General features: G+C 38.2%; 1 protein-coding gene and 1 pseudogene across 8 annotated transcripts in view; both read right to left on the reverse strand.

The window, feature by feature from the left end:
* Nucleotides 1–3,802, reverse strand: part of N6AMT1 (N-6 adenine-specific DNA methyltransferase 1) — a 305,712-nt gene extending 301,910 nt beyond the window's left edge. For 5 of the 8 annotated variants that reach the window (XR_001712444.4, XR_001712446.4, XR_001712445.4 and 2 more), the window contains exons 1-3: nt 3,629–3,802; nt 1,403–1,489; nt 579–669 (exon numbers count right to left, since the gene is read on the reverse strand). Coding sequence is in view for 1 of the 8 variants with exons in the window: in XM_525443.9 (XP_525443.2) it covers nt 579–669; nt 1,403–1,489; nt 3,629–3,762 (312 nt within the window). In the remaining 7 variants the exon portion in view is untranslated. The remainder of the gene's footprint in view (nt 1–578; nt 670–1,402; nt 1,490–3,628) is intronic. The other 3 variants (XR_010154394.1, XR_008541446.2, XR_010154395.1) reach the window with 2 other exon arrangements.
* A 1,889-nt stretch (nt 3,803–5,691) lies between these two features.
* Nucleotides 5,692–7,678, reverse strand: LOC474080 (60 kDa heat shock protein, mitochondrial-like; annotated as a pseudogene).
* Nucleotides 7,679–16,001: the final 8,323 nt, after the last annotated feature.

The raw sequence follows: 16,001 nt of genomic DNA on the forward strand, positions 1-16,001 counted from the left end.
AAAGATGTCTATAGCATTCTTAGAGTTCCTGGAAGTAGCTGTGCTGAAGCCATCAATTTTTTTTTTTTGAGACAGGGCCTTGTTTTGTTCCACAGGCTGGAGTGCAATGGCACGATCATGGCTCAAGGCAGCCTCAACCTCCCAGGGTCAAGTGATCCTCCCACCTCAGCCTCCCAAGTAGCTGGCACGACAGGTGCGCACAACCATGTCCAGCTATTTTTTTAATTTTTATTTTTTGTAGAGACGAGTTCTCACTATATTGTACAAGCTGGTCTTGAACTCCTGGGCTCAAGCAATCATCCCACCTCAGCATCCCAGAGTACTGGGATTAAAGGCGTGAGCCTTTGCACTCGGACTAACTTTTTAAATTTAAGCCAGTTTGAACTGGGTTCACTATCACTTCTGACTGAAAGAGGCCTGAATTGTGGAAAAGGTGGATTACATCAACAAAGAATTTACTTTGTACATGGTATACTGCTTAGTGGGTCAAAAGTTAATTACTTACCAAAGTTTCTTTGACCTAAAGCATCTTAACTTAATTTGAAAAGAAAATTATTACTGGACAAAGATTATCTTACCAAATCTGTAATAACTGGTTGAATGTGAACTTTGTTACAGCGTGCTGTCTCTAGGGTACAAGCTGCTGCCTCAGGGTTGATATCAGTGCACCTATAAACAGAAATGGAAGGAAACTATATCCTATGTCCATAAGGCAAATCTGTTACTGAGTAATATCAAGGTATGTTCCATTAATTCTACACAGAACAGATTTAGAAAAAAAAAAATTAGAATGTATTCAATAATGGCAAAGGAGAACAAGGATTTGTTCTGTTGATGAAAACGACTGTTATATTGATACAATGTCCAAGAGTAGAAGAATACACATACATGCACAGACATCTGAAGGAATTTATGAAATTATACATCCAATGAAGGAGTACTATGCAGCCACCAAAAATGAAATTTAAAAGGAATTTTTGATAGGAAAATGTTTATGAGACAAAATTAAATTAAAAACACAGGAAATGAAAAAAAAAAACAGAAGGAAACACAGTTGGACCATGTATGGTAAAATTTATAGGTGATTTTAATTTTCTTCTTTACACTTTTCTACATTCCCAATCTTCTATAAATTCAAGCAACTTTAAATGTCTTATGATATCAAATTATTTAGCTAAGAAATCAAATTTAGAGATGATCTAAAATTATGCTGCTTCTACAATTACGTAGTATGATGGAGCAGTTTGAACATGAATAATTTTTAGGGAAGCATAGTTTGTAATCTGAGTTTTTGCTATGCTTAAATACTATAAGATACATACTGTCTATTTAAAAATTATTTCATTAGAGTTATCATAGTTAACCTGTCAGTGGAAGATCTAGATGAATATGATATACTTACATGTACAAAGCCTGAGGGCCTATCATAGAGGCTAGGAATGCAGATACTACACCAGACCCTGACCCTACTTCCAGGCATATTTCCACTCTAAAAAAAAAATAAATAAATATTAGTATAGTAGAATCAAAATACTCTTCAGAGAAAACTCTCATGCTAGTGTTATTTCTAGCATATATATTTCTCTAGCATCATCACTCACCTGCAAATATATGAAAACAGAAATTTATAATTTCTGACAACTACTTTGTACTTAATATTGCATAACTCAAAATTACTAATATTTTGGGTACGTAATATAAGTCCATAAAAGTTATCTATTACCAAACATGGCTTTCAGTTAATTTCAACAAACCATTACATTAAAAAGTATGGAAAAATGTTAATCTAGGGTTGGAAATTTTAATGTCAAAGACAACATTCCTTCGCACAAGGAACTACTAGCTTAGTATTTCCTAAAATAAAGTTCGTATTATTACAAAATTTATTTTTGAAAAAAGTTCCTCTATCATTTTTAATACCTAACATTCATAGAGCCATCAGTATATCCTAGAGAATTAAAAGGTCCCCCAATAATAGAGCAGGTCAAAAATTCTTTTTCTGAACAGCTATATGCTAATTGGGAAAATAGTATCTGATCTTTGAATGTTAACCATCTTAGAATGCTGTTAACTATAAAATCTTCATTCTACTGTACTTTATCTTTCCATTAAATTTATTTTCTTGCCTATAATCTTGGAAGTTGCTTCTTTTTTAGAGACAGGCTCTTGCTCTGTCACCTAGGCTAGAGTGCAGTGGTGCCATCACAGCTCACTGCAGCCTTTAACTCCTGGGCTTGCTCAAGTGATCCTCCCGCCTCAGCCTCCCAAGTAGTTAGGACTATAGGCACGAACCACAGTGCCAGCCCTCTATAATGTTATACATGCATCAAAAGCATAAATCATCCCCATTACAAAGATCAGCTTGATGGCATTTAGGGAAATTTTTAGCACTGAACTCCCAAAACAACTACCCAGTGACAAGCTCCAGAGGTTTTAAACTTTTGGAACCAGTCTACACATCAGACAAGTCTTTATTAGGTGGTAGTAAGGTCTGAGAATCTCACCAGGTGGCTTCTCTTTGAAAATAACTATCATGGTCTCATAAATAATTAGAATTCCAAACTAGAAATAACCCAAGACTTTATAACAAAATCAGCTCCTTTTACAGCATACTTTGCAGTGCAATTTGTGCTTGTAAATCTTTCTGGGCTATCTTGAGAAGAAAAGACAAGTTATAAAACAGTACTGTTCCACTGTATATTCCAGTAAATCCAAAAGTTCCATCATCTACAATGAAAGACTAGTTTAATAAGAGCTGGGACATTTTATACTGGAGAAATATGACCAAGTTTAAGAGGGATAAATAAATACAATATAGATCTTTGAAACCTGAAAGCTGTTTATTCCATCCTGAGAAAACCCAGTTCATCTTATCTTCAAACAAATCTAACAACCCAAATTCCTTACATTTAAAAATCACAATGTCAGTATTCATTCTTTCTGCTATTAATTTAAAATTGATGGCGATCACTTCAACAAATCCATTTAAATAAAGTGCTAGGGTAGACTACTGTCTGCTAGCTGCATGTAACTTTTTTTTGGTAAAAATTAAATGAAAAATTCAGTTCCTCAATAGCACTAGCCACATTTCAAGCGCTCTGTAGCCACATGTGAGGACTGGCTGGTGCTAGAGTATGCTATTCAGTGGGTTTAAAAATATTTCCCCACTCCAGTAACACAACTTTCTTTCATGTTTGTTAAGGGTGCTTTCTATATGCTAAGTAAATCAAATAATACCATGCAATTTTAATATGTAATACTTTAAAAATATTAATAAGCAATGTTTCCGGAATATTTTGTTTCCAAATGTGTTATACTATCGCTTCTCTCAGGGACATGTGTTCTTCAGATTAACAGGCGACAGGAAAAGATACGCCTTTGCATGGTAAGCAGTCAGGGAACTCATGAGACAGAGCAGCCCCCTGGCAAAGGAGATGCGTCCCCGGCACACTCATTACTTGCAGCTACAGGAAAATTCTCAATTACGGCGTCCTGGCTGTCAATCATCTGCAAGTGGGCCCGCCTCCTCCGATTCAGGGCGGTGATAGCCACCGTTCCCGCCCTCCTCCACCGCACTTCTTCAGAACGCCGCAACCCTTTCCCGTCAGAGCCCCTCCCCTCCTCGCACCTTGCCAGCTCGGCAGCCGCTGCCTCGAGCGCGTCCAAAAGCAGAAACGTGTCCTCCGCGGGCTCGTACACGTCGCTGAAGGCGCCGCGGCCCACGTGCCCGTGGAACGGCGTAGCGAAGCTCTGCCCTGCCATAGTCCTTCACTGCGTTCCCTGCGCATGCGCGTGCGCATGCGCGTGCCCTCAAGCGCAGGCCTAGGAGTGGGGCTGGAGTTCCGGGCGACCAGTGTGGTGGTGTTGTTGGGTCTTAATTCTAAATTTGTCAGTGGCTCTCCTTGAAATTGCTAAGTAGACAGTTGTATAATCCGTGACTATTGACATTTGCTTTCTTCTTTGGAACATTTAAATTTTATTCTGTGAACTAGAACCTGATAGTGGGCATTCTGAGTTGTTTTTGACTAAGGTGAATGTTCTTCCTTCATTCTAATGATATTTGGAAATTCTGTTTTATTCCTAGTTTGCAAGGATTTGAAAAAATACATAATGAATTTTACTGTTTTTTTGTCAGCTGAACTTTAAGCTTTACGCTATAAAGATGAAGACTTTTCTCGTTTTTTTACTGTACTTTATAAATTGCCTTCCTGAGGAATCATGAATGCACTCTTTTTATAAACCTTAAGCAAGATGATGCGGTTTAATACACTGCTGAATTGGGGAGGCTAATAATCTGGCTCCGTTTTTTTACCAAGATTACGCTACCCTCGTTATGTGAGTTAGGACACTGTTTCTGGAACATTAGGTAGAAAGCCTTAAAACTGGCTGGGCTTGGTGCCTTTTTGAGTGAATGGATCTTTGATGTTTTGGAACATCTATAAGTTATTAGAGTATTCAAGTATTTGCATTCTTTTTGAGTCAATTTCTGAAATTTGTTTCGCAATGAAACATTTTTACAGCTCGTTTTTTAAATTTAAGAAATAAAAATACAGAAAAGTATTTGAGTTACAAATTTTATTTTATTTTATTTCTACTTTTTTTTTTTTTTTTTTTTTTTTTTTTTTGGAGACAGAGTCTCGCTGTATCCCCCAGGCTGGAGTGCAGTGGCGCGAGCTAGGCTCACTGCAACCTCTGTCTCCCAGGTTCAAGCGGTTCTCCTGCCTCAGCCTCCGGAGTAGCCGGGATTACAGGCGCCTGCAGCCACGGCTGCCTAATTGTTGTATTTTTAGTAGAGACGGATTTTCCCCATGTTGGCCAGGCTGGTCTCAAACTGCTGACTTCAGGTGATCCACCCGCCTTGGGCTCTCAAAGTGCTGAGACTACAGGTGTGAGCCTTTAACGCACCCGGCTGGGTTACAAATTTCAAAACCCCAAGTTTTAAACCCAGAAATGACAGTATTTTCTCATGTTTCCTTAAAATATTTTTTAAATACAAGAACTAAAATATTACAAATAAGATGGATGTTCTTTCTCTACTTGCCTTCAGTTTAACTGTGTAACATTCTCTCCAAGGCACTTATGGATTTAGTGTATGTCCATCTAATCCATGTAAAAACATGGATCTTGCATTTATACGTTTATAAACATTCATATCTTTATAAGCAACATACGGTGTATTTTAAAATTTACATAACTGGTACTAGGTTGGACATATTTTTCAAATTTCTTTTTCAGTCAACATTATATGAGATTTATGTTTTAATATATGGTTAGGTTACTCCTCTTAACTGCCATATAGAATTTTATTATGTAAAAATATGAAATATATATATATACAGAAAGAGTTGTACTTGATCTCCTGGGTTCAAGCAATCCTCCTCCCTCAGCCTCCTGAGTAGCTGGAACTGGAACCATAGGTGCTCTCGCACCCAGTATTAGGAATATATAAATGTCTTTTTATCCAAAAATACAAAATAAATTATCTGTAGGCATGGACAGTGACAGCAGTAAAACATTATATATTTTGTCACTTGAAACCAGTAACTGATTGTTATAGTGATTTCCTAAACATCTGCTAGCCTTTTCTTCAGTCGTTTTCTCCAACTGACTTCTCTGAAGTTATTGGTGAGGAATACTGCCTTGGGCTTCCTGCCACAGTTCATTAATTAAAGTAAAACGCTATTCTAATCATTAGAACTTGCCATTTCCCATAACACCTCCCGTTCCACCCATTGCACCCAATACAGGGTCCTTCTCTTTTTTTAGGAATTTCTGTGACTACAACTTCTGCTGTAGTTAACAGGCCACCCCAGCAGCATCCAGTAAAGCACTTCTCACAACCTTTGTTGTGTCAATAATTCGTTTTTCCACCATATTCACAAAATCTGACCGTGGCATCACAACCAGCTTCTCAGGAACTGCATAATTTTCTGGACTATCAAGAGATCCTTCAACACCTGCATTTTTAGCAATAGTCATTGCAGGAATTTTGAGTGTTCTCATAATAGTTTCTGTACCAATTTTTTGATCTTCATTAGCTGGAGTCAATGAGTCCAAGGCACCAATTCATCGAAGTAGGGTACAACCCCCTCCCAGAACAATGCCTTCTTCAACAGCAGCTCTTGTAGCATTAAGGGCATCTGTAACTCTGTTTTTCTTTTCATTCACTTCAACATGACTTGTCCCACTAACCTTCAGCACAGCTACTCCATCTGAAAGTTTTGCCAGCCGTTCATTCAGTTTTTCCTTTTCATATTCACTAGTTGTGACATCCAACTGCTCAATGATTTCTTGAATACGTTTTTTAATTTGAGCCTTGTCACCTTTTCCTTTTAAGAGCATAGCATCATCTTTGATCACAGTGACCTCTCCAGCTTCTCCTAAGTCATGAGGCTGAACATCTTCAAGATTTGAGGTCAACTCCTCTTCTCCAAACACTGCACCACCAGTGGCAATTGTCATACCTTTAAGGTGGTTCTTTCTATTGTCACCAAACCCTGGAGCTTTGACTGCTACAACCTGAAGACCAAGTTTTCGCCTATTCAAAATGAGTGTACTTAGAGTTTCTCCACCAACATTTTCAGCAATTATGACCAAAAGCTTACGGTGAGCATTGGCAATTTCAAGATCAGGTACAATGGACTGGACACTAGAAATTTTCTTGGAATTCACATTTCTGACCTTTTGATGTATTAATAAAGTATGGAAATATATCCTCAAACTTTCATGCCTTCAATAATTTCTTTTTCTTTTTTTCTTTTTTTTAGATGGAGTCTCACTCTGTCACCCAGGCTGGAGTGCAGTGGCACAATCTCGGCTCACTGCAACCTCCACCTCCTGGGTTCAAGCAATTCTCCTGCCTCAGCCTCCTGAGTAGCTGGGACTACAGGTGCATGCCACCACACCCGGCTAATTTTTTGTATTTTTAGTAGAGACGGGGTTTCACCGTGTTAGCCAGGATGGTCTCAATCTCCTGACCTCGTGATCTGCCCACCTCCACCTCCCAAAGTACTGGGATTATAGGCGTGAGCCACCACACCTGGCCTCATGCCTTCAATAATTAATTCATCGGTAGTGTTTTTCCATCTTTACTGTGGTGAAACCCTTTCTTCTGACCTTTTTCATTGCATCAGAAATTAGGTTGCCAATTTCTTTGTCTCCATTTGCAGAAATTGTAGCAACCTGAGCAATTTCTTCAGGGGTGGTCACAGGTTTAGACTGCTTTTTAAGTTCAGCAATTACAGCATCAACAGCTAACATCACACTTCTCTTGATTTCCACTGGATTAGCACCTTTGCTAAACTTCTTGAAGACTTCCTGGCAACAGTAGCAGTGGTAGTGCCATCCCCAGCCTCTTCATTTGTGTTATTGGCAACATCTTGAACAAGTTTAGCTGCAATATTTTTATACTTATCCTTTAAGTCAATGGACCTTGCAACAGTCACACCATCTTTTGTTACTTTGGGACTTCCCCAGTTCTGCTCAGTAATCACTGTTTTTCCCTTTGGCCCCATTGTAATGGCTACAGCAGTGAGTAAAAGGTCTACACCTTGAAGCATTAAGACTCAGGCATCTGCACCAAAAATTGTACATCTTTGGCATAAACCCGAGTGAGATGAGGAGCCGGGACCCTCGACACTGGTGTCATCTGACTTAAGACTGCGGGTAATTGAATCATTTCTGCGGGGCAGTGGCAGGGCTTGCGCACGCTGACCGCAGGCTGTCGGTGATGAGTGAGGGGGCTTGTTCTAATTCTTAAAGGAAAGGCTTTCAGCTTTTCCTCGTTGAGTATGATGTTAGCTGTGGATTTGTCATATATACCCAGTTTGCGTGTATTTTTTTACCCACAACATGTTCAACATTTTTATCATAAAGGAACACTGAATTTTATTGAATGCTTTTTCAGCATCTATTGAAATGATTACATGGCTTTTGTTCTTGGTTCTGTTGACATGATGTATCACACTTGTTATTGATTTGTACATGCTGAACCATCCTTGTATCCCTGGGATGAATCCCACTTGATCATGGTGAACGACCTTTTTAATGTGTTGTTGCACTCAGTTTGCTAATATTGCATTGAGGATTTTTGCATCTATGTTCATCAAGGATATTGGCTTGTAGTTTTCTTTTTTTATTGTGTCCTTGTCTGGTTTTGGTATGTCAGGTTTGTGTGTGTGTGTGTGTGTGTGTTTTAACATTAGTGACTCCATTTTGATTCTGACAACTTTCACAGTAGTTAGTGAAATAATAATCTAAGATAGATAATTTTTTTCATTATTTTTATTTTTTCTTTTGAGACAAGGTCTCATTCTGTCACCTAGGCTGGAGTGCAATGGTGCCATCATGGCTCGCTCCAGCCTTGACCTCCTGGGCTCAAGCAATCCTCCCATCTCAGCTTCTCAAGTAGCTGGGACTACCGCACGTGCCACTGCACCTGGTTAATTTTTAATTTTTTTTGTAGAGATGGAGTCTCTCTATGTTGCCCAGGCTGATTTCAAACTCCTGGGCTCAAGCAGTTCTCCCATCTTGGCCTCCAAAGGTGCTAGCATTACAGACGTGAGCCATTGCACCCAGCCAATAGATCATTTTAAATGCATCTTCAAGAATGGTTCTAAAGCTTTAGAACCATATAATTTGTTCAAATTGTTTTTTGTTGCTATAAAGCCTCAAGGTTGACCAACACTTAAAACACTATGATACAGAGTAGGAGAAAATATTTGCAAAAGACATATCTGATAAAGGACAGCTATCCAAAATATGCAGAGTTTTAGAACTCAAGAATAAGAAAAGGAACAACCTGGACAGACACCTCACCAAAAAGAAAAGACCTGGACAGACACCTCACCAAAGAAGACATGTGGACGGCAAATATGCATGTGTAAGGATCCTGAAAATGATATGGCATTAGGAAATTGCAAATTAAAGCCACAATGAGATACTGTTACACACTTATTATAATGGCCAAAATCTAAAACACTGACAACAAATGCTGAAGAGAATGTGCAACAATAGGAACTTTCATTCATTGCTGGTGGGAATGCAAAATGGTACAGCTACTTTGGAAGACAGCTGGGCAATTTCTTACAAAACTAAACATACTTTTACCATACACTCCAACAATAGTGCTCTTTGGTATTTACTCAAATGAGTTGAAAACCTGTGTCTACACAAAAACCTGCACACTGATATTTATAACAGCTTTGTTCATAGTTGCCAAAATTTAGAAGCAATCAAGATGTCTTTCTCTAGGTGAATGGGTAAATAAACTGTGGTACATCCAGAAAACAGAATATTATTCAAAACTAAAATGAAATGAACTATCAAGCCATGAAAAGACATGGGGAAAACTTAAATGCATATTGCTAAGTGAAAGAAGCCAATCTTAAAAGGCTATATACTGTATGATTCTAACTATATGACATTCTGCAAAACACAAAACTATAGAGGTAGTAAAAAGAACAGTACTTGCCAGGGGTTAAGGAGGAGTGAAAGATAAGTAGATGGAACATAGAGGATTTTTTAGAACAGTGAAACTATTGTTTATGATACTATAATGGTGGATACATGTCATTATACATTTGTCCAAAGCCATAGAATATACGACATCAAGAATGAACTCTAATGTAAGCTATGGATTTGGGGTCATAAACGTGTATAAATGTAGGTTTCTTGATTGTAACAAATGTACCACTCTCTTGTATGAGGCTGATAGTCGGGGAGGCTATGTGTGTATGTCAGGGGGTGCAGAGTATAGATGGGAACACCCTCTACTTTGTACTCAATTTTGCTGTGAACCTAAAACTTCTCTGAAAGATAAATTTTATTTTGAAAAACACTATGATACACTAAAACTTCTTTTGTCCTTATTTGGTAATACTTAGAAATATAATTTTATTAAGATTATATTTAAAAGTAGAGTCACAAGATATGCATGTTTTAGTGAAATATCTTCTATTGTTATTACTATCATCATAGTTATTATTATTTGACTTAGAAATCCTCAGTAGACATTATGAAATTAGAGATCAGTAATGTTCGAGTTGAAAAAGACATATACTTGATAAAATTGCTTTTTATTCTTTTGGCGTTACTGTGGTTAAGAGTCTTGTGCTGTAACGATCTCAGTTAAAAATAGTAAAAAGAATCTTTTCAATATTGTGGTGGACTCTGCACAGTTCATGCAACAAGAGGCATGGTTACCTGCCCATATAGCTTTGTTTGTATCAGCCAGTTGAAATGTCAACATGGTTCCTTATCCACTGAATAATTTCACAATCCTCCTCTTAATTTGGTTGCTTTGGACACATTCTATCCTGGAAACAAAATCTAGGCTTCATAATACATTCGGAAATAATAGATTCATGTTCTTTTTTTCCAGCTGGTACTGGTAGAGTTTACACATTTACTCCTGCACCATAGGAACAGCTGCTTAAAAAGCTGAAGTGTGTATTTGATTCCATTACATTGGCACAATAGAAAGTCACGTAAAAGAAGGAGACTCTCTCAGCTTCTCCATATTTGGAAAATTAATTCTTTTAAGTGCTTTAAAAAAAATCTCTACAGGTGGTCAGATTCTATGAACTTAGGACCAGAAATGACCTCATCACCTCCAGCTGGTCTAAAGTTGTCTTTGGCTGCTGCACACTTCACAAAATCTTGTTAATTATGATTGTTTTTCCTAGTTATAAGTCCTTCTGGATACATTTTTATAGCATTTATTTTTATCACTTACATAACTACATAAAATATTTTCATTGGTGTCAAAATGTCATGTTATTGCCAAATAGATTCCATTTCAATTTCTAGAAATTATTGGAAAGTTAATACCCACATTTTAATGGCACCCTTGCTGTGGTATTAAATCATGCTTTATTGAAATTCACAAGAATCAAAATTACACTGCGTTTATCCAGAATAAAGCACTAGAACAGTTACTTTTTGGCCGTCTTGCCCATTAATTTCTATGCTTGCACTTTCTCTTTAGACAAACAATGAATGAAATTTAGTGTCTTTCTAGAATTGAATTCTCATGAAAGTGACTGTCATATACACACTCATCATCTACTTCTCTTTTCAGCTCAGTGATATTTAGTTCAAGAATTGGTAAGTGAATCTTTTCCCTGGCTTATAAAACTTCACCCTATTTATTTCTATTTCAAGAAAAGTAAAAATATTTTAAAAAGTAAAATTAGGCAAGAAAAGTCATCTTGCTAGCTAGGCATTTGGTTTCTCCTTAGAGGTGTTATTTAAGAAAACTCAGTCCCCTAGACATCATTTCAAGAACATAATTGTTTAGCTGCAAAGCTACAGTTTTGGGTAGAAAATTCCCTTTGAGGGTTGCACATTGAACCCATATTTAGAGAACCTGAGAAATGAGCTTTCAGCAGCAATCCCACTTACTCTTCTCCCCACAGCCTGGGGCATCTGGAAGAAGCCACCAAGAAAGCTGGAGGATGACTAAAGGGCTGAGTTTGATCCAGTTTGCCAGATTAGGTCCATCGCCCTGAGGCCCTTTTTTGCCTGGGTCCTGCATATTCCATGCTATAGACGGAATTACGTCCCTGTAAAATTCGTATTTTGAAGCCTTAACCCCCAATGTCACGGTATTTGGAGATGGGGCCTTTGGGACATAATTAAGTTTAGATGGGGTCATGAGGCCATGGGATTAATACTCTTAAAAGAAGTGGCATCAGGGAGCTTGCTGTGTCTCTTTCTGCCACTGTGAGGACACAGTGAGAAGGCAGCCATCTGCAAGCCAGAAAGAGGGATCTAGCTCCAACCATGCTGGTGCATGAAGACTTCCAGCCTCCATAACTGTGGAACTAAATGTCTGTCGTTAAGCCACTCAGTCTATGGTATTTTGTTATTGCAGCACGAGCTGAGGAATAGAAATGGTCCCCAACCTATCAATGGTTCCACTTAATGCTTTTTTGACTTTATGATGGTGCAAAAGTGAAAAGCATTCAGTAGAAACTGTAATTGGAGCATCCATACAGTCGTCCTGGTTTTTACTTTCAGTATAGTATTCAAAAAATTACATGAGATATTCCACACTTTATAAAATAGGCTTTGTTGTTAGATGATGTTGCCCATCTGTAGGCTAATGTAAGTATTCTGAGCATGTTTCAAGAAGGTTAGGCTGGCTGGGCGCGGTGGCTCACGCCTGTAATCCCAGCACTTTGGGAGGCCGAGGCGGGCGGATCACAAGGTCAGGAGATCGAGACCATCTTGGCTAACACGGTGAAACCCCGCCTCTACTAAAAATACAAAAAGAATTAGCTGGGTGCAGTGGCGGGCGCCTGTAGTCCCAGCTACTCGGGAGGCTGAGGCAGGAGAATGGCGTGAACCTGGGAGGCGGAGCTTGCAGTGAGCCGAGATTGTGTGCCACTGCACTCCGGCCTGGGCTAAAGAGCGGGACTCCGTCTCAAAAAAAAAAAAAAAAAAGAAGGTTAGGCTAAGCTACAATATTCTGTAGATTCGGTGTATTAAATGCATTTTAAACTTAAGATATTTTCCATTTATGATTAGTTTATTGTGACATAACCCCATCACAAGTCAAGGTGTATCTGTCCATCCCCCAAGGACAAGAGACTTGGAGCCTGAGCACACAGGGATGGTGCAAACTCAGATGTTGGTCCAGACAGTTCAGGAACACATGTTTTAAAATTGGAATTGTTGCCTCAATTTTCTCTTTCGGTGTGTAAATGGAACCTCCAAATAAGATTAAATTGAAGAGAAAGCATTAAAGGGCAGTATTCCAGTGGAATCCATGAACAGTTTGTAAGTAAAATTACTTGTTTGTTTGCACTGATTTGCTAAGGAAGGAAAATTTTAAAAGTAGTCGTTGTTCTTAAGAAAGTTAAATTTATAGTTTAAGTTATGGTATATTTTATACTGGGCACTGTGCCCTCCTCATAATATTCTTATTAAATATTTGTTGATTTAAGATGTTTTTTACTTCATCACATGTATTTAGCAGAGTAAATTCTTATAAAAGAATTTTATCACATTCTTGTGACAAAGTATACTCCATGCTAAATGTGGTACTAATTACTTGAGTGTGAAGGTGAAGATTTTTCCTGGCAAATTTGGAACAGCAGCTTAAAAAATAGGTAATACACAGCTGAAGAGTCTTTCTTTCCAGATTCAACTCATATACCTACTATCTTGACTTTCTCTAAGCCTATATATTTAAATTCTAGAAACCACCACATTCACTTATTAAACACAAATGCCAAGCATGCATCTAATATTTATTACATTACATTTTTATTTTTATGAAATACTGATTGAAACAAATTGTCACCCAGGACAGGGGTCCCGAACCCCTGGACCACGGACTGGTATTAGTCTGTGGCCTGTTCGTAACTGGGCTGCACAGCAGGAGGTAAGTGGCAGGTAAATGAGCATTACTGCCTGATCTCCGCCTCCTGTGAGATCAGCGGCGGTGTCAGATTCTCATAAGAGCACAAATCCTATGGTGAACTGCGCATGTGAGGGATGTAGGCGGTGTGCTTCTTATGAGATTTTAATTAATGCCTGATGATTTGAGGTGGAACAGTTTTGTCCTGAAACTATCCCCTCTGCCTCCTGGCCATGGAAAAATTGTCTTTCACCAAACTGGTCCTTGGTGCTAAAAAGGCTGGGGCCCACTGATCTAGGGCATAGCTAGTTTTTGCCATAGCTATGTCATAACTAGATGTGTTGTGATAAAATCTCACCTGTAGATCTGAGTTGAGCATATCAGCCTATTTCATTGTGGTACACAATTCTGTCTGCCGTGGTCCTCCAAAGATATTCACATCCTAATCCCCAGAACCTGTGAATATGATGCTTTACATGGCAAAAGGGAGTTTGCACACATGATTAAGTTAAGGATCTTGATGTGGGGAGACTGTCTTGGATTAACCAGGTGGGTTCAATGTCATCAGAAGGCTCCTCCTATGAGGAAGGAAGAGAGTCAGAAATAAGAGTAGGATATATGATGTTCGAGCAGAGGAGAGAGAAAGAGAGAGAGAGATTTGAAGATGATATGCTGCTGGTTTTGTTCTGAAGATGGACGAAGGGGCCCTGAGCCAAGGAAAGCAGGCCACCTCTAGAAGCTGGAAAAGGCAAGGAAATGAAATCCCCCAAGAGCCTCCAGAAGGAACACAACCATGCCAACCTGTTTTAGACTTCTGATCTCCTGAACTGTAAAATAATAAATATGTGTTGTTTTAAGGCAATAAAGTTGTGATAATTTGTTATAGTAGCAATAGGAGAAGAATACAGCAAATCAACGCTGATTTTATTTTCTTAACATGGTGCAACTAATACCAACTTAAAAGCAATTTAAACTTTACACACTAGTTGTCAAATTCTCTAAAGAGACAAACCTAAATGAATATGAGACTAATTTAACCTTCTGACATCTATGGGCACACTGAAGACTGGGAGAACTGGTAGTGTTCACGCAGTGTTTGTCCAACCCTTTAACCCAGCACCCTCTAGACCTGCACTGTCCACCCCACCTGGAGCTACTGTGCCCTGGAGATGTATCTAGAATGTAATGAGATGTGCAGGAAGTCTAAGATACACTGTGGATTTTGTAAAGAAGAGTGCAAAATACCTTGATAATTTTTGTTTTGTTTCGTTTTTGAGACAATCTTGTTCTGTCATCCAGGCTGGAGTGCAGTGACACAATGTCAGCTCACTGCAACCTCCTCCTGGGTTTAAGCAATTCTCCTGCCTCAGTCTCCCAAAAGTAGCTGGGACTACAGGCACGTGCCACCATGCCTGGCTAATTTTTGTGTTTTTAGTAGAGACAGGGTTTCACTATGTTGCCCAGGCTGATACAAACTCCTGACCTCAAGTGATCCACCTGCCTCAGCCTCCCAAAGTGCTGGAATTACAGGTGTGAGCCACTGCGCCTGGCAATAATTTTAAAATATTGATCACATGTTGAAATGATACTAGTTTGGATATATTGGGTTAAATAAAATATATTATTAATTTTAATTTTAACTTGTTTTATCTTTATGAATGCTGTTACAGGAAAACTTAAATTACATATATAAGTCATATTTTATTTCTATTGGACAGTTGCTCTAAACAGATGAATTCTATGTAATGATGTAATTAATATAATGTAGGTTACTTATGTCAATTGATAGATTATTGATTAATCATTAGACTGCTGCAGTTGAGTTAATGGATTTATTTATATATATTTATGCAGTTTAAAACTAGCATCTCCATTTTTTGTAGTCATATTTTGCTGGAGTCTGACCTCTACAAATCTCAAATTAAATTGTGGTGAGTTAAGTCAGACTTTGAAAAAAATATCTGGACGAATGCCTAAGGAATAGTGAGAAATCCTGTTGGCAGCTCAAAGGTGGCATTTTTGGATGGCGGGAGGTAGGGTTTTCTGTGGTGGGTGAAAGTGACCTTCGTGGATGTTTTGTTGCTTTTTTTTAAAAGGAAGGAAAAGTAGTCCATACCTATGAAGACATTGTTACTATAAAAACCTTAATTTAGGTAATTTTTTTTTGGTAAAATGAAAAACATATTTTTTCCTTTTAGTGTAGGAATACTTACAGGGAAGACACAGAATTAAAAAGAGGAGGCAGCTTGCTGGGATGAAAATCACCCAGGTGAAGCCATTAGGAAAGACCTAAACCTTGTGGCTTCATTAACACATGTGTGTCTGGTTAGGAATAGAATATGCTACCAATAGAATGATTAGGTTAGAGCTTCCTAGACCATTGGCAAACTAATTTTTTTTGGGAGGGCGGGGAACAAATTTATTTTGATTTTTCTGAAAATATCAGGAACTATGAAAAACAAGGTTGATATTTGGCTGTACCAAAAGCAAAGTACAAGTAAAAATAACATTTGAAAACCATGTTTAATCTTAGAGAAACATGTTTTAAAATACAAAGTTTAACATTCTTTTCTCTATAGATTTAAACAAGTTTTCTAAACCACAAGACTGCAGGTTTTTTTTTTTAACTGACATA

The sequence above is a fragment of the Pan troglodytes genome, chromosome 22 (assembly GCF_028858775.2).
Source record: "Pan troglodytes isolate AG18354 chromosome 22, NHGRI_mPanTro3-v2.0_pri, whole genome shotgun sequence".
NCBI classification, from domain to species: domain Eukaryota; kingdom Metazoa; phylum Chordata; class Mammalia; order Primates; family Hominidae; genus Pan; species Pan troglodytes.